Source organism: Carya illinoinensis, chromosome 10 (assembly GCF_018687715.1).
Source record: "Carya illinoinensis cultivar Pawnee chromosome 10, C.illinoinensisPawnee_v1, whole genome shotgun sequence".
Lineage (NCBI taxonomy): Eukaryota > Viridiplantae > Streptophyta > Magnoliopsida > Fagales > Juglandaceae > Carya > Carya illinoinensis.
This window is the reverse complement of record NC_056761.1, coordinates 17,831,174-17,849,713: the sequence shown is the minus strand read 5'-3', so window position 1 is coordinate 17,849,713 and position 18,540 is coordinate 17,831,174. Positions and strand designations below refer to the sequence as shown.

Here is an 18,540-nt window from a genome sequence, read left to right as displayed (position 1 = left end):
AAAGACGCCAAGGTCTTCTGGATCAAATGGCGAAGGCCTGGTCTCTAAATGGGAGAACTAAGTTCGAACTTCCCACCCCATGTAATAAACAAAATTGTAAAGAAAGACAAAAAAATAAGGCCCTTAGAATAAAAAATGTATGGTATTTAAAATATGCGAAATTTTTGTTTTGCACACACATACTTCGATATTCCCAGACTTGCCTATACACGCGGTTTATCCGCATCACATCTTCTTATAAACGACCAAAATGTTCGGAGCCACTAGCCAGTCTTCTAATGATATATCAAGGGAAATGAAATAACTTTTGTATCCACCAGGCTTCTCCTCCATGTATAACTAAAGATTATGAAAGTGTATGAACGAGGTTACAAATTGCAACATTAGAAGGGTAACTGTAAATAAAGAGACCTAAGTATCTCTAGTTCACTGGACATCAGGAAACATCCCACGGCTCCCCAAAGACAAAATAATATTTTGACAAAAAGAATATAGTTTGACGAGTTATATTGTCAAGCTATGCTCTGCAAATACTATTGCCATAATGTGGCATCTTAGTTACCCTCCCCCCAACCTTAAAAAAAAAAAAGAAGCTACTGGGCATCTTAGTTACCCTCTACAGAAATCCTTCTTTAAGAACCATCGGACATCTTTCTTTTTTTTTTTTTTAATTGGTACCGGGTGTCTAGGAACAACGTCCCGACTAATCCTGAGGGCACACAAGCCCTCGGCAAGGAGTTTCCTACAAGTGTACATCAAGTAATTCAAGGAGAAAATCCTCCAGCCCACCGGACATCTCAAATTGACATCTTTTCAGGCTCAGTTATGGCAGCCTGTTCTTGTATTGTTCACTTGGTTTTGATAAGGCAAAGGATGCCCGCCAATGTCTCCAACAAAATGCTGCAATATCCAGAGATGCAGCAGCAGGGACCGGAATGAATAATGTGGCAGCCTTGCATCTGTTCAGTTCAAAAAAACAGTAGACATTAAGACGCATCCTTATCAAAGAGCATCCAAAAAGAAAACGAAGTAATAATTTCATAAAGAATAAATTAAGGTAGACTCTTCCAAGACCTACAAAAAAACCAAGTAATATATCACAAAGGTTTCATAACTTCCAAGGGTCATGGGCGTGAGACCACTAAGTTAGTTATCATTACCAAGTGAAAGAACAAATCAAACTGGTTTTGTGGATTCCCCACCAAGTTTTCTTTTTACCAGCTTCAGGATCTCGATAATCTGTGACAAGCAAAAAAAATGAGAGATAATTAGACTGATTTTTCAACAAAATACAAATATTTTTTTTTATAAGTAACAACAACAATTACAAATATTCGGTACAAGAAATTTAATGGTAGGCATAGAAATATGGATCGATCACCACAAAAAGCATAATCTATTCCTCTATGAAGAAAAAACGTATTTGAAAGTTGACCATGCAGACATGAGATTCTTTTCAATTCAAAACAATTTTATGAAACCTTTTTTCACCAATGCCTGTTCTATTTTTCATTTTCAAAAACCTTAGAAAAAAACTTTAGCAGTGTCTTTAGAAGGTTATGCCGAAAAGACTAAGGGTGGTCAAAATACGATGAATTTTACATTAATATCTCTCATTGTCGACACTTTACAATAATGAAGAATCATAAAAACTTTAAGGCCATTGAAGATATAAACACATAGTAGACTGCCAAAAAGATCAAGTGCAATACACTTTTCACTAACAAGAATTAGAAACTTGATTAATTCCATACAATAAATCTTCTAGGCAAGACTGCCAAAAATATGAAGATAATGTAATCAATGGAAAGGGAAAAAAATCTTACTCCAGGATAATGCTTCAATATTGGTGAATAATGATCAAGTGCAATGTATATATTCTCAAGAAGGCTTAAAAGCGCATCAACCTCATCACCCAACAGATCAACCTGAAATCCAAAGATAAAATCCAATAAAATTGCTACTGAAGCAAGATAACAAAATCCAAATTCTAAAATCATATATAAAAGCTATAGACAAAATTAATGATGGTCATCCGGATACTCCCTTATGCACTCTGTAATAAGATTTGATATATTCAATCCACGTTTAACAAAAATTCTCTAGTTAACTTCCAGGACGTACGCCATTTTTTCCGTCTCTATCTAATCATTTTCCAGCCAGTAGGAAAACATAGACCCTTTCAGATATTAATTAACAAACTTGTCATCAACCTTAAGAGGTAGTTCAAAGACATTCTTACGAGGGGAAATTATATTTACACCCCTAAATTACAACTCCCTTTGTCATGTGGCTTTCAAACTTACAATTTTGGTATTTGTAACCTTCGAACTACCAAAAAACTACAACATGCACCCTCAAAGACCTACAAATGTCTAAACTGCCCCCATCTAAACTGAGATTTCCAAAGTATCTTTAGTATGCATTTGTCTTTTCCATGTTCAGGTAGGCACATGTTGGATGTTTCAGGCCCTAGAGAGTGCAAATAGCGATCTTTTTGGCAGTTTGAAAGTGACAAATACCAAAATTGAAATTTTGGAGGGAACAATGCAAAAAGGATGGTAATTTAGGGGTGCAAAGTGTAGTTTTCCTCTTTTTTAAGTTATATCCAATGAAACTTAAGGCAAATCCTAGACAATTAGTTGCATGTATTCTTCTCTCTCTCTCTCTCTCTCTCTCTCTCTCTCTTCAATATGGAGTAATAGATGCAATGATTATGTACCGGCCCAAATGGAAGGCCCAAACCACATGGCCTATATTTCAAAATGACTAGTCAATGATGCAATCGGAGCCCTATTGAAACCTTATAAAGAGCAAGAACTTTTCCTTCCCAAACAATGTGAGATCTCATACATCACCTACCCTCCTCCTTACCATATGGGATATCACAATATACCCCCCTTAAACTCCTGACGTCCTCGTCGAGTCAGTTCATTGTAGGCGGCACGGCTCAAGTCCCACATTTCTGGTTGTGATAGGCTCTGACACTATTTGTAACGCCCCAATGGAAATCTCCACCACATGGCCTATACTCCAAAATTACTAATCAATAATACAATTGTAACCTTATAAAGAGCAATAGCTTCTCCTTCCCAAGCAATGTGGGATCCCATACATCACCTCCCTTTATCCTTATCATATGGAGTATCACAGATTAGGAGATCTAACCTTCTTATCCTAGCTTTCATCCACTGATTGGTTAAGTTAAAGCTAGTGACCCCTAACTATGTGGTTTATAAGTATAGACAACTAATTAAATTTTTGCTGCTAATAATAATACCTCAACGGCTAAATGAGAGAGTATGTGGTCATAAATCACATATGGACTTCAATCGTAAAATGTAGCATTGTGGAACCATAGTATACCACGGTCACCTATCTTGTGGAAACCAAATGCAGTCTTCCACATCATGTTGTTTAGTTTTGTCGACAATCAAATCTCGAAAAAAAGTTTTATCAGAAGTAGAAGACATGACTCAGTTCTATCTCCACGAAATCTAAAAACCTTGTGCTAGTGTAAACTTTCTGATGTACATACCTCAGCTTCAGCCTTTTCAAGATCAGAACATTTCCTCTCAAGCCTCTGCTTGTACAGTAACCCTGTCCTTTGGAGTATATCAGCCTTTGGGATAAGAAAATGATATGCAGAAATCAAATTTTCCAGCCTGAACACAAAGGCACATTGTTTAAATTAGCTTTCAGTCTAAGTTCACCTGAAATATTGCAGATGAACAAAAGGAAGAAATAAAATGAAACCAACTGCTAAATGCATGTAATGCCATCCAAAATAGTGTTTCCAAATGAATCATGATTTTCCAGCCTATGGGGAGTTGTTTCTTTAAGGTCCAGTATATTGGTTAATAAAAGAGTGTTTCCAAATGAATCGTTCTTTTCCAGAAGAAGACAGTTGTGTACATAACATTGCTCTCATTAGACCTACCTCTTTCCAGTAACCAAAAGAGCTAAAATAAATCATTTAATTGATTATAACTCCCTGCCCATATAATTTCAATCATATAAGGCACAGATATCCAACAACATTTAACCAGCTATCCACAATCTTGCTTATCATGCCAGAGGAAAAATAAGCCAAACATATACCCAACAGTAACTATTAGCTTTAATACAATAAAGCAAAAGTTAGCAATGAAAACTACCTCAGACTGATATTTGATATATTCTCTGTTGCTCTACATTCAAAACCAACAACTGCTTTTGACAATCCTTCAACAAGAGCAATTATTGATTCCATTTGCATTTGATACTCCATCTCTTTAACTTGGACCAATGATAAAGCCTTCTGCTTCTCTTGTGTGATGGCATGAAGCATCCTTCTCTCGTCATCAACTCTCCGCAAGTCTACCGTTGCCAGTTCAAGGTTCAGATTTAATTCCCACATCTCTGCCTTGTACTGCACAATTTGCTTTAATGCCTCAGCCAGATTGCCCTTTATGACGTTTGACTCTTCACTTCTCTCCAAAAACAAGATCTGCTGTCGATGTGCCTGATCCCTTAAATTTTCAAGCTCTTGTGAAGCTAGTTCAAATCGGTCCTTTTCTTTTACCACTGCAACTGTTGTTTCCTGTACTAACTTCTCCTTTTCTTCGACTACTGTTGTCAGTGAGCTTATCTCTAACTTTAACCTTTTCTTATCCATAATCTCTAATTCTAGGGCTTTTGCCTTTTCTAGTGCCTCCATCTCAAGAGAAACTCGTGTTTTATGTTCATTAGTGTATTTCACATTCAAGTTATTGACAATCTCTCTAGCATCCTTCAAGGCTTCTGTAAATATAATTCCACGCAGCTCTAGCATGATAATACACTCCATATCTAAATCTGCAAATTCATACTTGCTTGTAATTTTAGCACCATGAATAGCTTCTTTGAATATAATTTTATATATTTCTTGCAAGGTATTACCCTGTAAATCTGATTCTTCAGTGATAAATTTAACCTGGCACATCAACTCCCTAAGAACACATTTATATACATCCTCACTGACTGAGTTTTTAAAATGTGCATCTTCTATGGCACATAGCAAATTTGCCTCAATAAGATGATGCTTTGGAATTTTATCTTCAGCATCAGAAACTTGTGATGAGAGGCAACTGACTTCCTTTTTCTTATCTGAAAGCAAATCTCTAAGCTGGTGATTTTGTAAAACAAGGGATTCCAGTCTGTCCTTCAAACTGCAAATATTTTCAGCATTTTCACTGAATGCATATAGTGTCTCATTTTCCATGAGAATGTCATCTAATCTTGAAATGAAATGGGAAATTTTCTTCTTCAACATATCAAACTCCTTATCTTTCTTCAGTGGCAAAGAAGATCCCCTTTCCCTCAACCTTAATAATTCCCGCTTGAGGCGAAAGTTTTCTTCAGTCATCTCTTCAACTTTAGACTCATGATTTCTCCTCATATTGGTCATCTCGGCAATCAATTCAACTTGCGACATTTGCTTTAATTGGGCAGGATCTGAATTTTCTGGGATATTAGCATTTGAATCTTCATGTTTTCTATTTCCTTCCCAGATCAAAGTTGATGATGAAACATGATTGCTTAAAACCTTGCGGTGGAAATGGTCAGACCTTTTATCGTTACTCCATTCCTCACCAATCTCTAAGGACCCAAGAGAAGTTAGCCCAATTTCATTAACATTCAGTGATTTAGAAATGGCATCCAATTCATGCCGCAAACTTGAAATATCTCGGAACTTTTCAAGCCAACTCAAACTTTCATTACCAAAAAGTTGAGCATTTTGATCCCAAAGTCTTTCTTCAAACTTCACTTGAAGACTCTCAATGCAACTCTTAATTACCATATCTTCAATTTCTGATTGAAACTGTTGCTCTTGCTTCCATGCATAGAGTGATACGTTAGACAACTGAAGCATACCTTCCGCTTGTTTGCAGACATTGTCTAATGTAGCTTGGAGGCTTTCAAAAATTATATCCACATCAGTCAATCTTTCAGACACCTTATCTTGAAGAATACCACTCAATCCCAGCAGTTCAGAACCTGAACCAATCCTCCTAATAGAACTAAATCCTCTTGTGCGATCAATCTCTTTCTTGAGCATGTTGAACTGATCTTTAGCATCATTTATAAGGCTTACTAAAGATTCTCTCATTGTCTCATTCTCTACAAAAGTGTCTTTGAAGTTATAAGACATCCTGCAATGACACGAGTCTTTTACCTCATGGCATGTCAATGGAGACCCCAAGGATTCATCTTCATTCACACACATGTGGTGAAGACGTAGTATATCCTTTAATTGAGCCACCTCCACTTCCTTCTGAGCAATTTTCTGATCCGCTTCTTGTTTAACTGCAGTGACCATACCCCTTGTGACAGAGTCACTCACCATCCTCGAAATAGTCAACCGATCATTAATATCTTGCAAATATGACTCCAAATCCTCAAGAAGATCATCACCCAATTTCTCACTTTCTCGAAAATTATCACCAAGCTGCACCGGCCCATCACAGCTTTCAGCATCCCCAGCATCCATAACCCTTGAAATCTCCATAATATATAAATATATATAATTATGAAAAGCTCAATCGCGGATGATATTCCACACCGGACTTGTAAAACTACCTATATTTGAAAAACAATAAGAAGAACCTCATTATAAAAAGATTCAGAAACAGTTATAAATCATAATTTCTTATTCTACACTTTACTGGGTACCTAAATTTCTTGTAACCATGAGCCAAATAACACAAGGTCTCTTGGGTCACACAGAAATTTGAGAAAAATAAAGCAACCAAGGCGGTTCTTCTATTGCATGCTATCAAAAGTCTACTCTTTACCACTGTTGTTGTCCCGCATTTTCTCAGCAAACATACCCACACTCCAAAATGAACTAAAAATCTAGCTCAAACCATTAACTACTCCATCCTATAGGCTTGCAAAAAAACATGCTATAGAGACAGACAGACAGACAGGCAGACAGAATTTACAACACGCAGACTTACTAGCGAAGAAGATGAACACCCAGAAGACCGTAGGACGGTAGGATTGGCTTTTCGATGATAGAGTTTTTCCAGGAAAATTATAGAAGATGTGCTGCAGGCAGGAAAGCCTGCCTGATTCTTTTGACTGACAATTCAGTTTTGCTTTCTAGGGATTTGGATAAGTCAAATAGAGGTGTAGGGCGGCTTGCTGAGCGGGAGCGACCGAGAATATAAATCAACCCCCGAGCAAACTGTATTTAGTATTTTACTTCTGGGATATGTACCTTGTAAGCATTATATTTTGTCTCACTCTGTTTGTATCGTGTGTGTATGAGAAAATATGAGAAAATAATTAATAAAAAAATGAAAAAAAAAAAAAAGAGTTATAACAAGTCATAGATTTATATAAGTTAAATAAACCTAATATAAAGTTAACAGAAATAACTGATCCATACAAATCAGTGTTTTATCCACTTATATAATTACAACACTGGGAAGTTTGATAAGAAAAGATTTTTAACGGTTTATGTCGTTGTTTCATTGACGGGTGAGGATAGAGAGTACGTTCAATTTCTTTTGACTCTGTTATCCAAGTTGATTTACATATGTACCAAAATCATGTATGATTCGTTCCTTTTCTAAAGCTTGTGTTGTCATATTCTGGAGATATGATAGATGATCTGCATGACTTAACGTAAAGGTATAAACAAAGTAATTGTTAACAAAGTAACTTATTCCGTATGAATTAAATGGAATAGATAAAGTTTTTTTTTTTATAAAAAAAAATAGATCTATGGATATAAAGGATTTTTAATTTTACAATACTTTTTGTTTCTCAAACCAACAAATTAATTTCAAAAGTAGACTTAATGAATTATAGAAAAAGAAAACCAAATTTATAGATTAATGTCATGAAGTTTATAAAACAATAGCTTTAAATTGGTTAACATATGTGTTTAATAAACCATTGTTCTCTTGGATATATTAGTGTTCATGTTATGAAACTAAAAGAGAAATGATATTACAAGAAAAAATATTGTTATTCAATATTGAAAACATCATCCTATTAAAGGGAATAATACACATATATATACGAGTACAAAAGCGATTTATGTAAAGTTTAAATCATAATTAATGGATAAAGATAGTTTTAATTAATGGTTAAAAATGGTCTTAATTGATGGCTAAAGATGGTCATACAAATCGGTTTATAACAGTTCATAATTTGTTGCTCTTTTCTTATTTTTGCAAAAATGCTTACACGCCTAATTATATAATATAGTCCAATTATTAAATATATAGTTTCTAATCTGTTTAAACTGTGCATATTATTATAAATGTAAATATCTTTCATTCATAAGTTGTGTGGTTCATAGACCAAGATTAATTGCAATATGCAAGTTGAGAGGGCGGAAACAAGTCTAGTGATACCGAGCTTCATAGTTCATAGATAGTATTGAGGCATGCTAACTTTCTTTAGTACCCGGTGAGGATAAAAGTAGATTCAAAGTTGAATGTGTAAAATGTGGCTAAGATAGCTCTCTGAAGGAAGTATTTTTGCTTGTAAGTTTTTTTTTTTTTTTTTTTCTTCCTCGCCAAAAAGGGTTGGAGGATACAATAAAAATGGCTTCCCTACTAGGACGTGACCATAGTAGCACACTGTTAAGGATAAAACTGATGATAAAGATAAAGATGAGCACAAAACTGATGATAAGGATAAAGGCTAGTTGTTAAGCTAGTTGTTAGGATAGTTGTTATCTTATCTTATAATCAATCTAATATTTGTATATGTAGAGATAAGTTTTATGTACTTGTGTAAACAATTCAATATGTGTGTAACCTCTCTCTCTCTCTCTCTCTATATATATATATATATATATATATCAATCAAATATGCTTAGAGCAGCAAGCTACTGGATTCCTTTTTAGCATTGTTTTATTAAATCTTTCACACCCAATCTGCTAGGGAGCCAGACAAGAGGGGCCTAGACAACGAGAACTGTAGACACTCCTTATAAGTCGGACTTGAACTATATCCTGACCCCAATGCCACGAGGGCATTAATGGTTTATAAGTCAATAGATCACCAATAATCTTAAACACTTCCGATTGCGAAATTCGACCCCAGGACCTAATGCCCACTGTCAAATTTATGGACAACTGAGCCACCACCCTCAGTGGTTTAGTGCTTGTAAGTTAATGGTTGGAGCTAATTTATGAGAAGTTTAAAAAATTGAATTTTAAATTTCTTCAATCTAACATGCCAGCATCGAGTAGAGTGTGTCCTGTACATTGGCTGCAAATAAAAGTTTTCCCCATAAGTACAGCCATGGAGTAAACCATAAACAAACATAATGAAAACAAAACTATACTCACCAGGCTCATGTGGGGCTTCATTGGATTAGGCCCGGAATGCCAACTTTCTTCACCATTTATATATCGCAACCGGCCCATAATAATTATTTTGTTTAATTTAATTAGCTCATTTATATCTTATTTATTTTATTTTGTTTTTTTAATATAATTTTCTCATTTAAGACATCTGATTCAATAAGAATCGAATCCAAGCAGAACCCTTATATTATGTTACATTCATTAATAAATAATTGAGTGATCCATTCTCATGTCAAAAATTTTTTAATTCCCAGAGTATTATTCGTTTGTAGAAGACAAAATGTATTATATCTTACAATCACTTGCGTTCCTTCCAACTCTTATATTCCTCTATGTTGTCCATTTTCCCTAAGGTGATTTGTAGTCTTGTAGTATATTTAGTTCTTGTTTGATTACACAGATGAGATAAGAAGAGACGAGATAGAAGTTAAAAATTAAATTAAAAATTTTTAAAATATTATTTTTTAATATTATTTTTATTTTAAAATTTTTTAAAAAGTTAAATTGTTGATTATATTTTATGTGGGAGTTTGACAAAGTTGTAATTATTATATTAAAATCGCATCTCATCTACCAAATCAAACTAGGCTTATATTTTGTTATCATTTATTTAATTTTTTAAATAAATATATAGAATGCCTCTGTAGTTAGGAGCATGTAAGAATTGGCAATGACCTAACTATTACCAAGTTCATAATTTGACTAAAACTAGAGTTTATAGCTAAAGTCAAAACCAATAAAGATATACATGGTGCCCTCAATCCCCATGTACGAACATGTGGAAGTCGTAACACAGGGATGATGTCTACATGGGTCACACACCCCAATGACAAGTGCTCAGAGTGTGTGCAACATGCAATTAAGTGTGCATTAATAATAATCGCAACAGACAAATAAAGGGTAACCATCTAAGTACCATAATTTTAAAACAGTATAGCAAAATGAAAATTCTCAAAAAGGTTATACAGTCATTCGACCAAAATAAATAAAAGGCATATACATAATATAAGGGAAGCAAATCCCACAAACACCAAGCAACATCAGTAAGCCATTCCTCCAGCGGAGCCGATTCCTTAGGCTCAACATCTTCCTCTACATTAAAGTCAACGGTTTCATAAGGTAGGAATACCACAATGAGATCATGAAATCTCAACAAGTAAGCAACCAAACAACATCCATGAGACTAAATTAGATTCAATACAACTAATATGTCCACAGCCACACAGTAAAACATGCAAGAACCAAATCCACTCATTTTTCCCGAAAATAACACATTTACCAACACACGCCAAAAATTTATTTGACCCAAAACGCATCCATTTATTACAATTTACCATTTTTCTAGAAAATGAACCAAACATATCAATTTATTACAATCCACCAGTTTCCTAGAAAATGGCCCAAACATATCCATTTATTATGCATGCACCATGATTTCCCCTAAGGACCATCCGTACACCCTACCTCCCTTTGTCATACCACGGGTAATGATTGTGCATGTGATTGTCTAACGAGTGATATCCAAATCTGCGCCCAGTGCGTTCGTAACAAAGCATCCTCTAGCCCTGCCAGCAGAGAGGCCACTGAGTCAGCATGAACGTCCCGTTCCTGGAGGTCCGCAGAGTTAGCTCTTATTACTTAATATTAACTTCAGTATCACAACTATAAAATCCAGATAGCTCCATAAGATATTGATTTATTCACTCAACCCAAATATCCATGTTCCTTCATAGGAACAACAAAGAAATTCTCAATAACATAAATTAAAAACTCCCAAAAAATTTGAAAATATCCTTAACTCATCAAATAAAAATATCCAAAAATAAATCAATGTACTAACTACGACTCTTAAATAAGCACTTGTACCCTCAGACACTTATTACACTTCAATCATCACACCTTGATAAAATTTCCTACTCTTGTTCTCCAGCTGAACCATCAAAACTATCTAAAAAATATTTGTAAATAAGGGGTGAGTTATCAACAACTTAGTAAGTAAAGAATATATACTATTGTGCAAACATGAGCATTTACAGAATTCAAAATGCATAACAAAATGGTTTTTATTTTAAAAATGCAGAATCAGAACATATTATCAAAAACATTAGAGCGAAAGTTTAAGAAAAAATATTCTTATTCAAAGTTCCTTTGGCACAGCATAACTGAAACATCACATCATAACATAATTCCATGTTTAACCCTCGTGGTAGGGTTGTACAAATCATGGTGACCAATCGAGAAGAAACAGAATATGAATCTTCCCCTTATTATTCTCGGAGCCTGATTGTGCACACTGGAAAGACCACGCAGAAAACCACTTTACTTCCAAAGTGAGTGCACCAGAAATAGAAAAGTTGATACCAACCCAAACAGAAGCCACTATTAGCACCTTTGGTAGCTCAAACAGATCACCATGCACAATCCATATCACGATTCAAAATGTCATGTCAAAAGTTTTCAGAAATCACATCATATCATATTAGAATACAAAACATTTTCAGAATAGAACAGAATCAGATCATGAAAATATAATTTATGAACAAAATTTCATATTCTCTCTATTTTACAAGTTCGAAAACAAAATACCAGAAAATAAGCTCATGTCTACACCAGTCATGACAAAAATACTCTCTTTCATACAGAGTTCATGAGTAATGCTGAAACAAACAATTGAGGTTGTTTTTCATATTTCTTTTAAAAAACCAAAAGATACATATTTTAAAAGTCAACCTCGTTTCATTTTCTTTTTATGCAAAGTCTAGCGTAGGAATCCCACTTACCTGAACTTCTTAGCTTTTCAAAAATTTCATCATCAATGCCGAACAAATATTAATCTTCACCTATAAAATAGTCACGTAATTCCTGTATTTCAATATTTAAGCCTAAGATGCCTAAATAATCTATTCTAATTCCTTAAGAACCTAAATTCTCAAAAATTCCTAAAATATCATCATTTTCCAAAACGATCAATTATACACTTAATATTCTTAACCTAATTCTAACACAAACATCAGTCTATTTAAGAAATCAAAACCCAACCCATTTAAAAATGAAAGGTGGCTGAAATAAAATATTACCCAATCCAAAATAATTTCAAACCCGAACTCAACCCAAAAATATTTTACTTCAAAATAACTTAACATAACACACCCATTGAAATAAAAACTAAAAAATAAAACTAAAAAAGAAACCAAGTAGAAAACAAGCCCACTTAAATAAATCCAATAATTTTCTACAAAAATACTTGACTCAATGTTATTAAAAAAAAAAAAATCTATCCACTGAGTGACTGAAATATACTTTAAAAAAAAAAAAAAAACTCAAGCTTTGGTTTGTAAAAACAGAGGGCAAAGTTGTAATTTAACAAAAATAAGACTTCTTGCCATCTTTACGTAAGACACTCTACGAAAACATTAGAACCCAAGTTTTGTTTTGTTTTTGGATTGCAAGGATATTATACAGTCACAAGACCAGGGTCATGCGAAGGAGGCTTACCGTGAGGACAGCCTCGAAGTGGTGGAGACGAGTGCGGTGCTAGGTAGTTGATCACTAAGAGAGAGAGAGAGAGAGAGAGAGAGAGAGAGAGAGAGAGAGAGAGAAACGGAAAATGAGAGCTGGCTGAGAGGTGCTCAATAGCACTTTTTGTGCAGGTTGCGACGTCGTGGCTGGTTTGTGGCTCACAGGCGGGGGTTGGTTGAACATGGTTGTTCGGGTGGTGCAAAGGCACCGTTGGCCTGTTGTTTCCCATGGGCTTTAGATGGCTTTGGGATACTCTGTTTTTATGCATAAAAAACAGGGGCTGGTGGAGGAGGCTTGTCGTGAGTTGCTCGGATTTTTGTTGATGGTGGCAGGGTGCTAAGGAGATTGAGAGGTTGCTGGTGAACGTGGGGATGAGACGTGCAGACAGAGATGGTGGTGCGTGCAGTGAAGTTGGATCTAGAGGAAGAAAATGAAAGCTTGTCGTGTGATGTTTCTGACGTGTGGGGTGCTGTGGAGGAGCAAGGGTGGTGTGGGGTGCTGGGCTGCGCCGTGGGGTTGGGTAGGAGCTTTTTAGCATGTGCTGGGGCCCCAGAACGATGGATTTGAGTTGACATTAACTTCAGTGGTTGTGTTGAAGCGGCTGCAGCAGTTTGGGGTGGCTTTCGTGGACAGGTTTGGGTGGTGGCTACGGTTTCGCATGGCTGGGCAGTGGCGTAGCTTAGGCAAGTGGTCGATCGGGTTTCACATGGGGCAGGGCAATGAGCTAGAGGTTTAGTGGAGGTGCCACAAAGAAGAGTTTTGAGCCGTTTCTAAATGCACGAAATAACATATGCATATATATATATAGGTGATGGAAAAACCCTAGAGAAGGGAAAAGGAAAAACTGTCGTGAGGGAGTAGAATACGGATTGATAAGTAGGGAAAGTTTGAGTATCTAAATCTATTGAGAGGAAGATTTTATGTGAGAAACGAAAAGGGGTAAACTGCATAATCGTAGGGAGTGAAAAAAAATGAGAGAAAATCGGGAGAGGATAAATATGGTAGCTTGATAATAGTAGTGATATAAATAGCCGCTATTGAAAACCCTAGAGGTAAACAAAAAGGAGCAACGTGCATGAGTGACCTGCGCAACATGCATGAAAGTGGAAAATATTTTGATAGTTGATTCTTAGGGAAATGGGTTTGGGCTCTTGGTTGTTCGATGGTCCCTTTCAAATATTTGGGCGCACGGTTTCAATATTGTAGAAAATAGTTCTTCTATGAATTTTTGGACCTCGAATCAAACTCAAAATAATAATAATAATCCAACTTGTTGAATATTATATCGGCTCATAAAAGATTTTTAACTTAAATATCAAACCCAAATTAAAATCATAATACACCAAAAATTTTATGCCCGTAGTCTACTTAAAAAGAAAGAAGGAAAAAAAATATATTTGAAAACTCAAATGGATTTTTCACACATATAATAAAAATCAAAAAATTCTTTAAAACAGCCTCACTCTGGACCCAGATGTTACACGACATGAGAGCATTACCATCTCGTTCGATCTCGTGTGGCCCAATGATAACCTAGAGGACGTCACTTAGTTTATTACGCTCCCAAGTGATCTAACAAAAAATTCTCTAAAAATTCATTGAAGAAATCTTTAATACCCTTAGACATGGATGTTTAGTACATTGAATATACCGAAAAGACAAGAAATGGCGTACAATTAAAATATGAGGAAGACGAGAAGTCTTCTACTAATTTAGAAATAGTTATTTTAGACAAATATCCATTTTATGATGGATATTCCACTCCATACGTATCTTCAAGATTTGATTCATTTGTATATATTTCTTTCCTTCTGTAACTTTAAACCCTTTTGTTTATTTTTCTAGTATGTTCTTTAATATGTTGTATGCTAGAACTTCTAAAATATGTCTTGTTTTGATTGTGTGCACCTTTCAAATGAAAAGATCGATATAGACGCCAAAACATCAAATGGAAGTCGGGGTAGTTATACCGATTCTCAATTTAGAAAAAAGTTTTTTGAAATTTTTAGAAACCCAACGATGAAAGTGAGTATGAATCTCTTCTCCATCAAGTATCTCACAACAGACAAATGGAACGTCACCGAGAATTGCATAATGGGACAAATTCATATAATTTGGAATCTATCGCTAAATCTCATCTTGATCAACACCATGATAAGTTCATCATGAAAAATGCTATAGTTTCATAATTTTGACTGTTATGTTTATGGTAGATTAGCCGCATGATGTAACTATGACAAAGCTACCTTTCGATGTTGATTTTAGTGATTTACTTGTAATTCTACAAACTTTGCAAGAGAGATAATTTTTGTCCAACACAATTGACGTAGAGTTTAGAATTTATTACGTGAATTTTTCTTTCAGTTACAAGTAAGTTTCTCATTTATAGGCCAACTTCTGATGTTATGTATGACGTAGATTAACTACTTCTCAAGATAGTTTCTTAATAAAAAATTTGGTATGGTTTTATTGTATTTGATGTTATATACTTAAATAAGTTAGATGACAATCATAAAATACAATGTGATGTTATGATCAAATTGGAAGACAATATGATTTCTGATATATTTCTATGATAATAAGAAAAGGTTTATGAGTCATATTTTAAAGATTTACATACTTAATTTAAAGTTGAATATATTTACAAAAGGACAAAATCAACAAACATTTCTTCTCTAGTGAAAATTGTTGACTATGCATTGAGTTTGTATCATTTTATCCATTTCTGCATAAGCTTATTGTTGTTTGCAAAACATGCCACTTAGTAAAAGAAATCATGTGTGGGAGATTTCGACTATGATGTGCAATTGAAGTTGGAAATAGATTTTAAATGAATTAAATCTACAAGAAGAAGTTAAAAATATTTTTAATATAATTGCACGCACTTTTAGGACAAAATTAGAATATCTAAAAGATGACTTGTTCAAATGAGAAATTTTTAATAAAATTACAACATATGTCTATGCAATTGAGCATAAAAAAAAAAAAAAAAGCATCTCACACGCTCATTTCATAATTATACTACAAAAAGATTAGAGAATTTATACTTCTGAATCTTTCGATGAAATTGTTTTAGCAGAAATATATAATAAGATAAAAATAATTGTATTTATATAAAATTGTTGTTAAACATATGGTACATGATTCGTATGGAATACTGAAACCAACCAATATATATATGAAGAAAAATTATACTTGCAAGAATCAATATTTCAAAGAATTTGCATCTAACACAACTATTGAGATGACGGTTTCCCATTATGTAGACATTTTGATGATGGAATAACTACCAAAATTAGAGGAAAAGATTTAAATAATAGTTGGGTTGTACCATATAATCCATATATGGTTTCTAAATTCAATTGTTATATCAATGTAGAAATTTGTTTTACAATTAAAGCGTTAAATATATCTACAAATTTATCTACATTATATATCTACAAATATATTTACAAATGACATGATTGTGTTTCCTTCAATTTCATTAGCAAATAAGATAATTAACAAATCGATAAAATCCAACAATTTCTATCCATTTTATGTACTTTTTAAATTATTAATCTATTTCTCAATCTTAAATGTTATTTTATTACCAATAATAATGTCTTGACCTCTAATGGTCTATTTATCTACAAGTTCTCAATTCATAGCCCTTCTTCATACACAACAACAAACATGCCATTTAGCAGTGATCCACAAGTGACATAATTGTATCTAGTAATTCAACCATAATCAGATGTACACATGAAATCACAAACATATGTTGAGACAAAGTAAATACTTTGCCACAAACCAAACTATCTAGCTATACCTATTTCCAATCTAACCGTTATGATCACCTTGTGAAATTATAATCTTTTTTTCTTAATTTATCTAATGTTCAAACTTTAACAAAGAGTACTAGTACTAAATTAGCAAAATGTATATTTTAAATTAAAAGTAATGTGATAGTTTTGTTTACTACTATCACATTACTTTAACGAAAACCCTCCGAACTTTGTTCTCTTCTGTTTACTACTTAGCCTTCCATAGATTTTGACATGAGATTAGAAAGACGGTTGAGAAGAATGAGCATTACTAACAAATTGTTCTCTTCAAATTCCATGAAGAAAACTTTAACAACTTTAGACATGGATGTTTTGTGCATTGAATGTACCCAAAAAAAGGGAAGTGGCATGCCATTAAAATATGAGGAAGATGCATAATCTTCTGATAATTTACAAATAGTTGTTTTAGACAAAAATCCATTTTGTGATGGATATTTCACTCCATTCGTATCTTTAAGATTGTATTCAATTGTATGTATTTCCTTCGTTATGCAACTTTAAACCCTTTTGTTTAATTTTCTAATATGGTCTTTAAAATGTTGTATGCTCCAACTTTTGAAATCTGTCTTATTTTAGTTGTGTGTACTTTTAAAATGAAAAGATTGATTTAGACGCTAAGATATCAAATGGATTATATCAATTCTGAATTAAGAAGACGTTTATGAAGATTCCTAGAAGACCCCACAATAACAAGAAGTATAAATCTCTTCTCCATCAGGTATCTCACAGAAAACAAATGGAATACCTAGAATTGCGTAATGGTACAAAGTCATATAAAATAGAGCTTTGTCGCTCAATCTTGTTTTGATCAATGCCATGGTAAGTTCATCATGAAAAATACTATGGTTTCATAATTTTGACCATGATGTTTAACCGTAGATTAGTCGCATAATGTAACTATGACAAAACTACCTATTGATGTTTTACTTGTAGTTCTACAAACTTTGCAAAAGGAATCATTTCAATCCAACATAATTAACGTAGAGTTTTGAATTTATTACATGGAGTTTTCTTTTGGTTATAAGTGAGTATCTTATTTATGGGTCAACTTTTGCTGTTATGTATGATTTACATGAGCTACTTCCCAAAGTAGTTTCTTAATAGGAAATTTGGTGTGATTTTATTGTACTTAATGTTATATGCTTGTTTAAGTTAGAAGACAATTCTAAAACATAATGTGATGTTATGATCAAATTAGAAGATAATATGATTTTTGATATATTTCAATGATAATGAGAAAAGATCTATGAATCATAGTTGAAGATTTCCAAGTTTGAGTTGCGAAAGACAAAAAAAAACTGACATTTCTTCTATAATGAAAATTGTTGGTTATGCACCAGGTTTGTAATCTTTTATCCATTTGTGCATAACCTTGTTGTTGTTTACAAAACAAGCCACTTAGTACAAGAAATTTGTGTGGGAGATCTCATAGTTTCATTTTCTAATTTTTTTTTTCTTTTGTTGAATCACGAAAACTTTATTGATGAAATTTAAAAATATTATTGTTTCAAGTTACAAATTAAAGAGGGGAACAAATCTATTATGTTATTATATGATCGTTTGTTGCAACAATTTGTGGTTGATATATATGTCAAAAATGAGACATCAAGATTAGATTACTTCCATTCAAAGCAACAAGAGTTGGAAAACATATTATCTTGCCTTGTAACAACCCCACCCCAAAAGTGGGACATGCTGCTACGTTTCATTCAGCTCTATATATTTTTTTTTCTAATAAATAACATCTTATAAAACAAAGAAATTTGTATCATAGCTAAGAAATTTTTTGGGAAACAGACCTTCTCCATTTTATCATATATTAAAGTTTTAAAAACAACATA

At 33.7% G+C, this 18,540-nt stretch overlaps 1 protein-coding gene across 1 annotated transcript; it reads right to left on the bottom strand.

Moving 5' to 3' along the window:
* Positions 1–296: 296 nt before the first annotated feature.
* On the bottom strand, positions 297–7,222 carry LOC122279107 (WPP domain-associated protein-like). Its single transcript, XM_043089447.1, has 6 exons — positions 6,981–7,222; positions 4,158–6,600; positions 3,539–3,665; positions 1,827–1,928; positions 1,161–1,239; positions 297–959 (listed from the first exon to the last, which is right to left on the bottom strand). Exons 2-5 carry the CDS (start codon positions 6,527–6,529, stop codon positions 1,177–1,179), a joined length of 2,664 nt encoding a protein of 887 aa, XP_042945381.1. The 5' UTR covers positions 6,530–6,600; positions 6,981–7,222; the 3' UTR covers positions 297–959; positions 1,161–1,176.
* Positions 7,223–18,540: the final 11,318 nt, after the last annotated feature.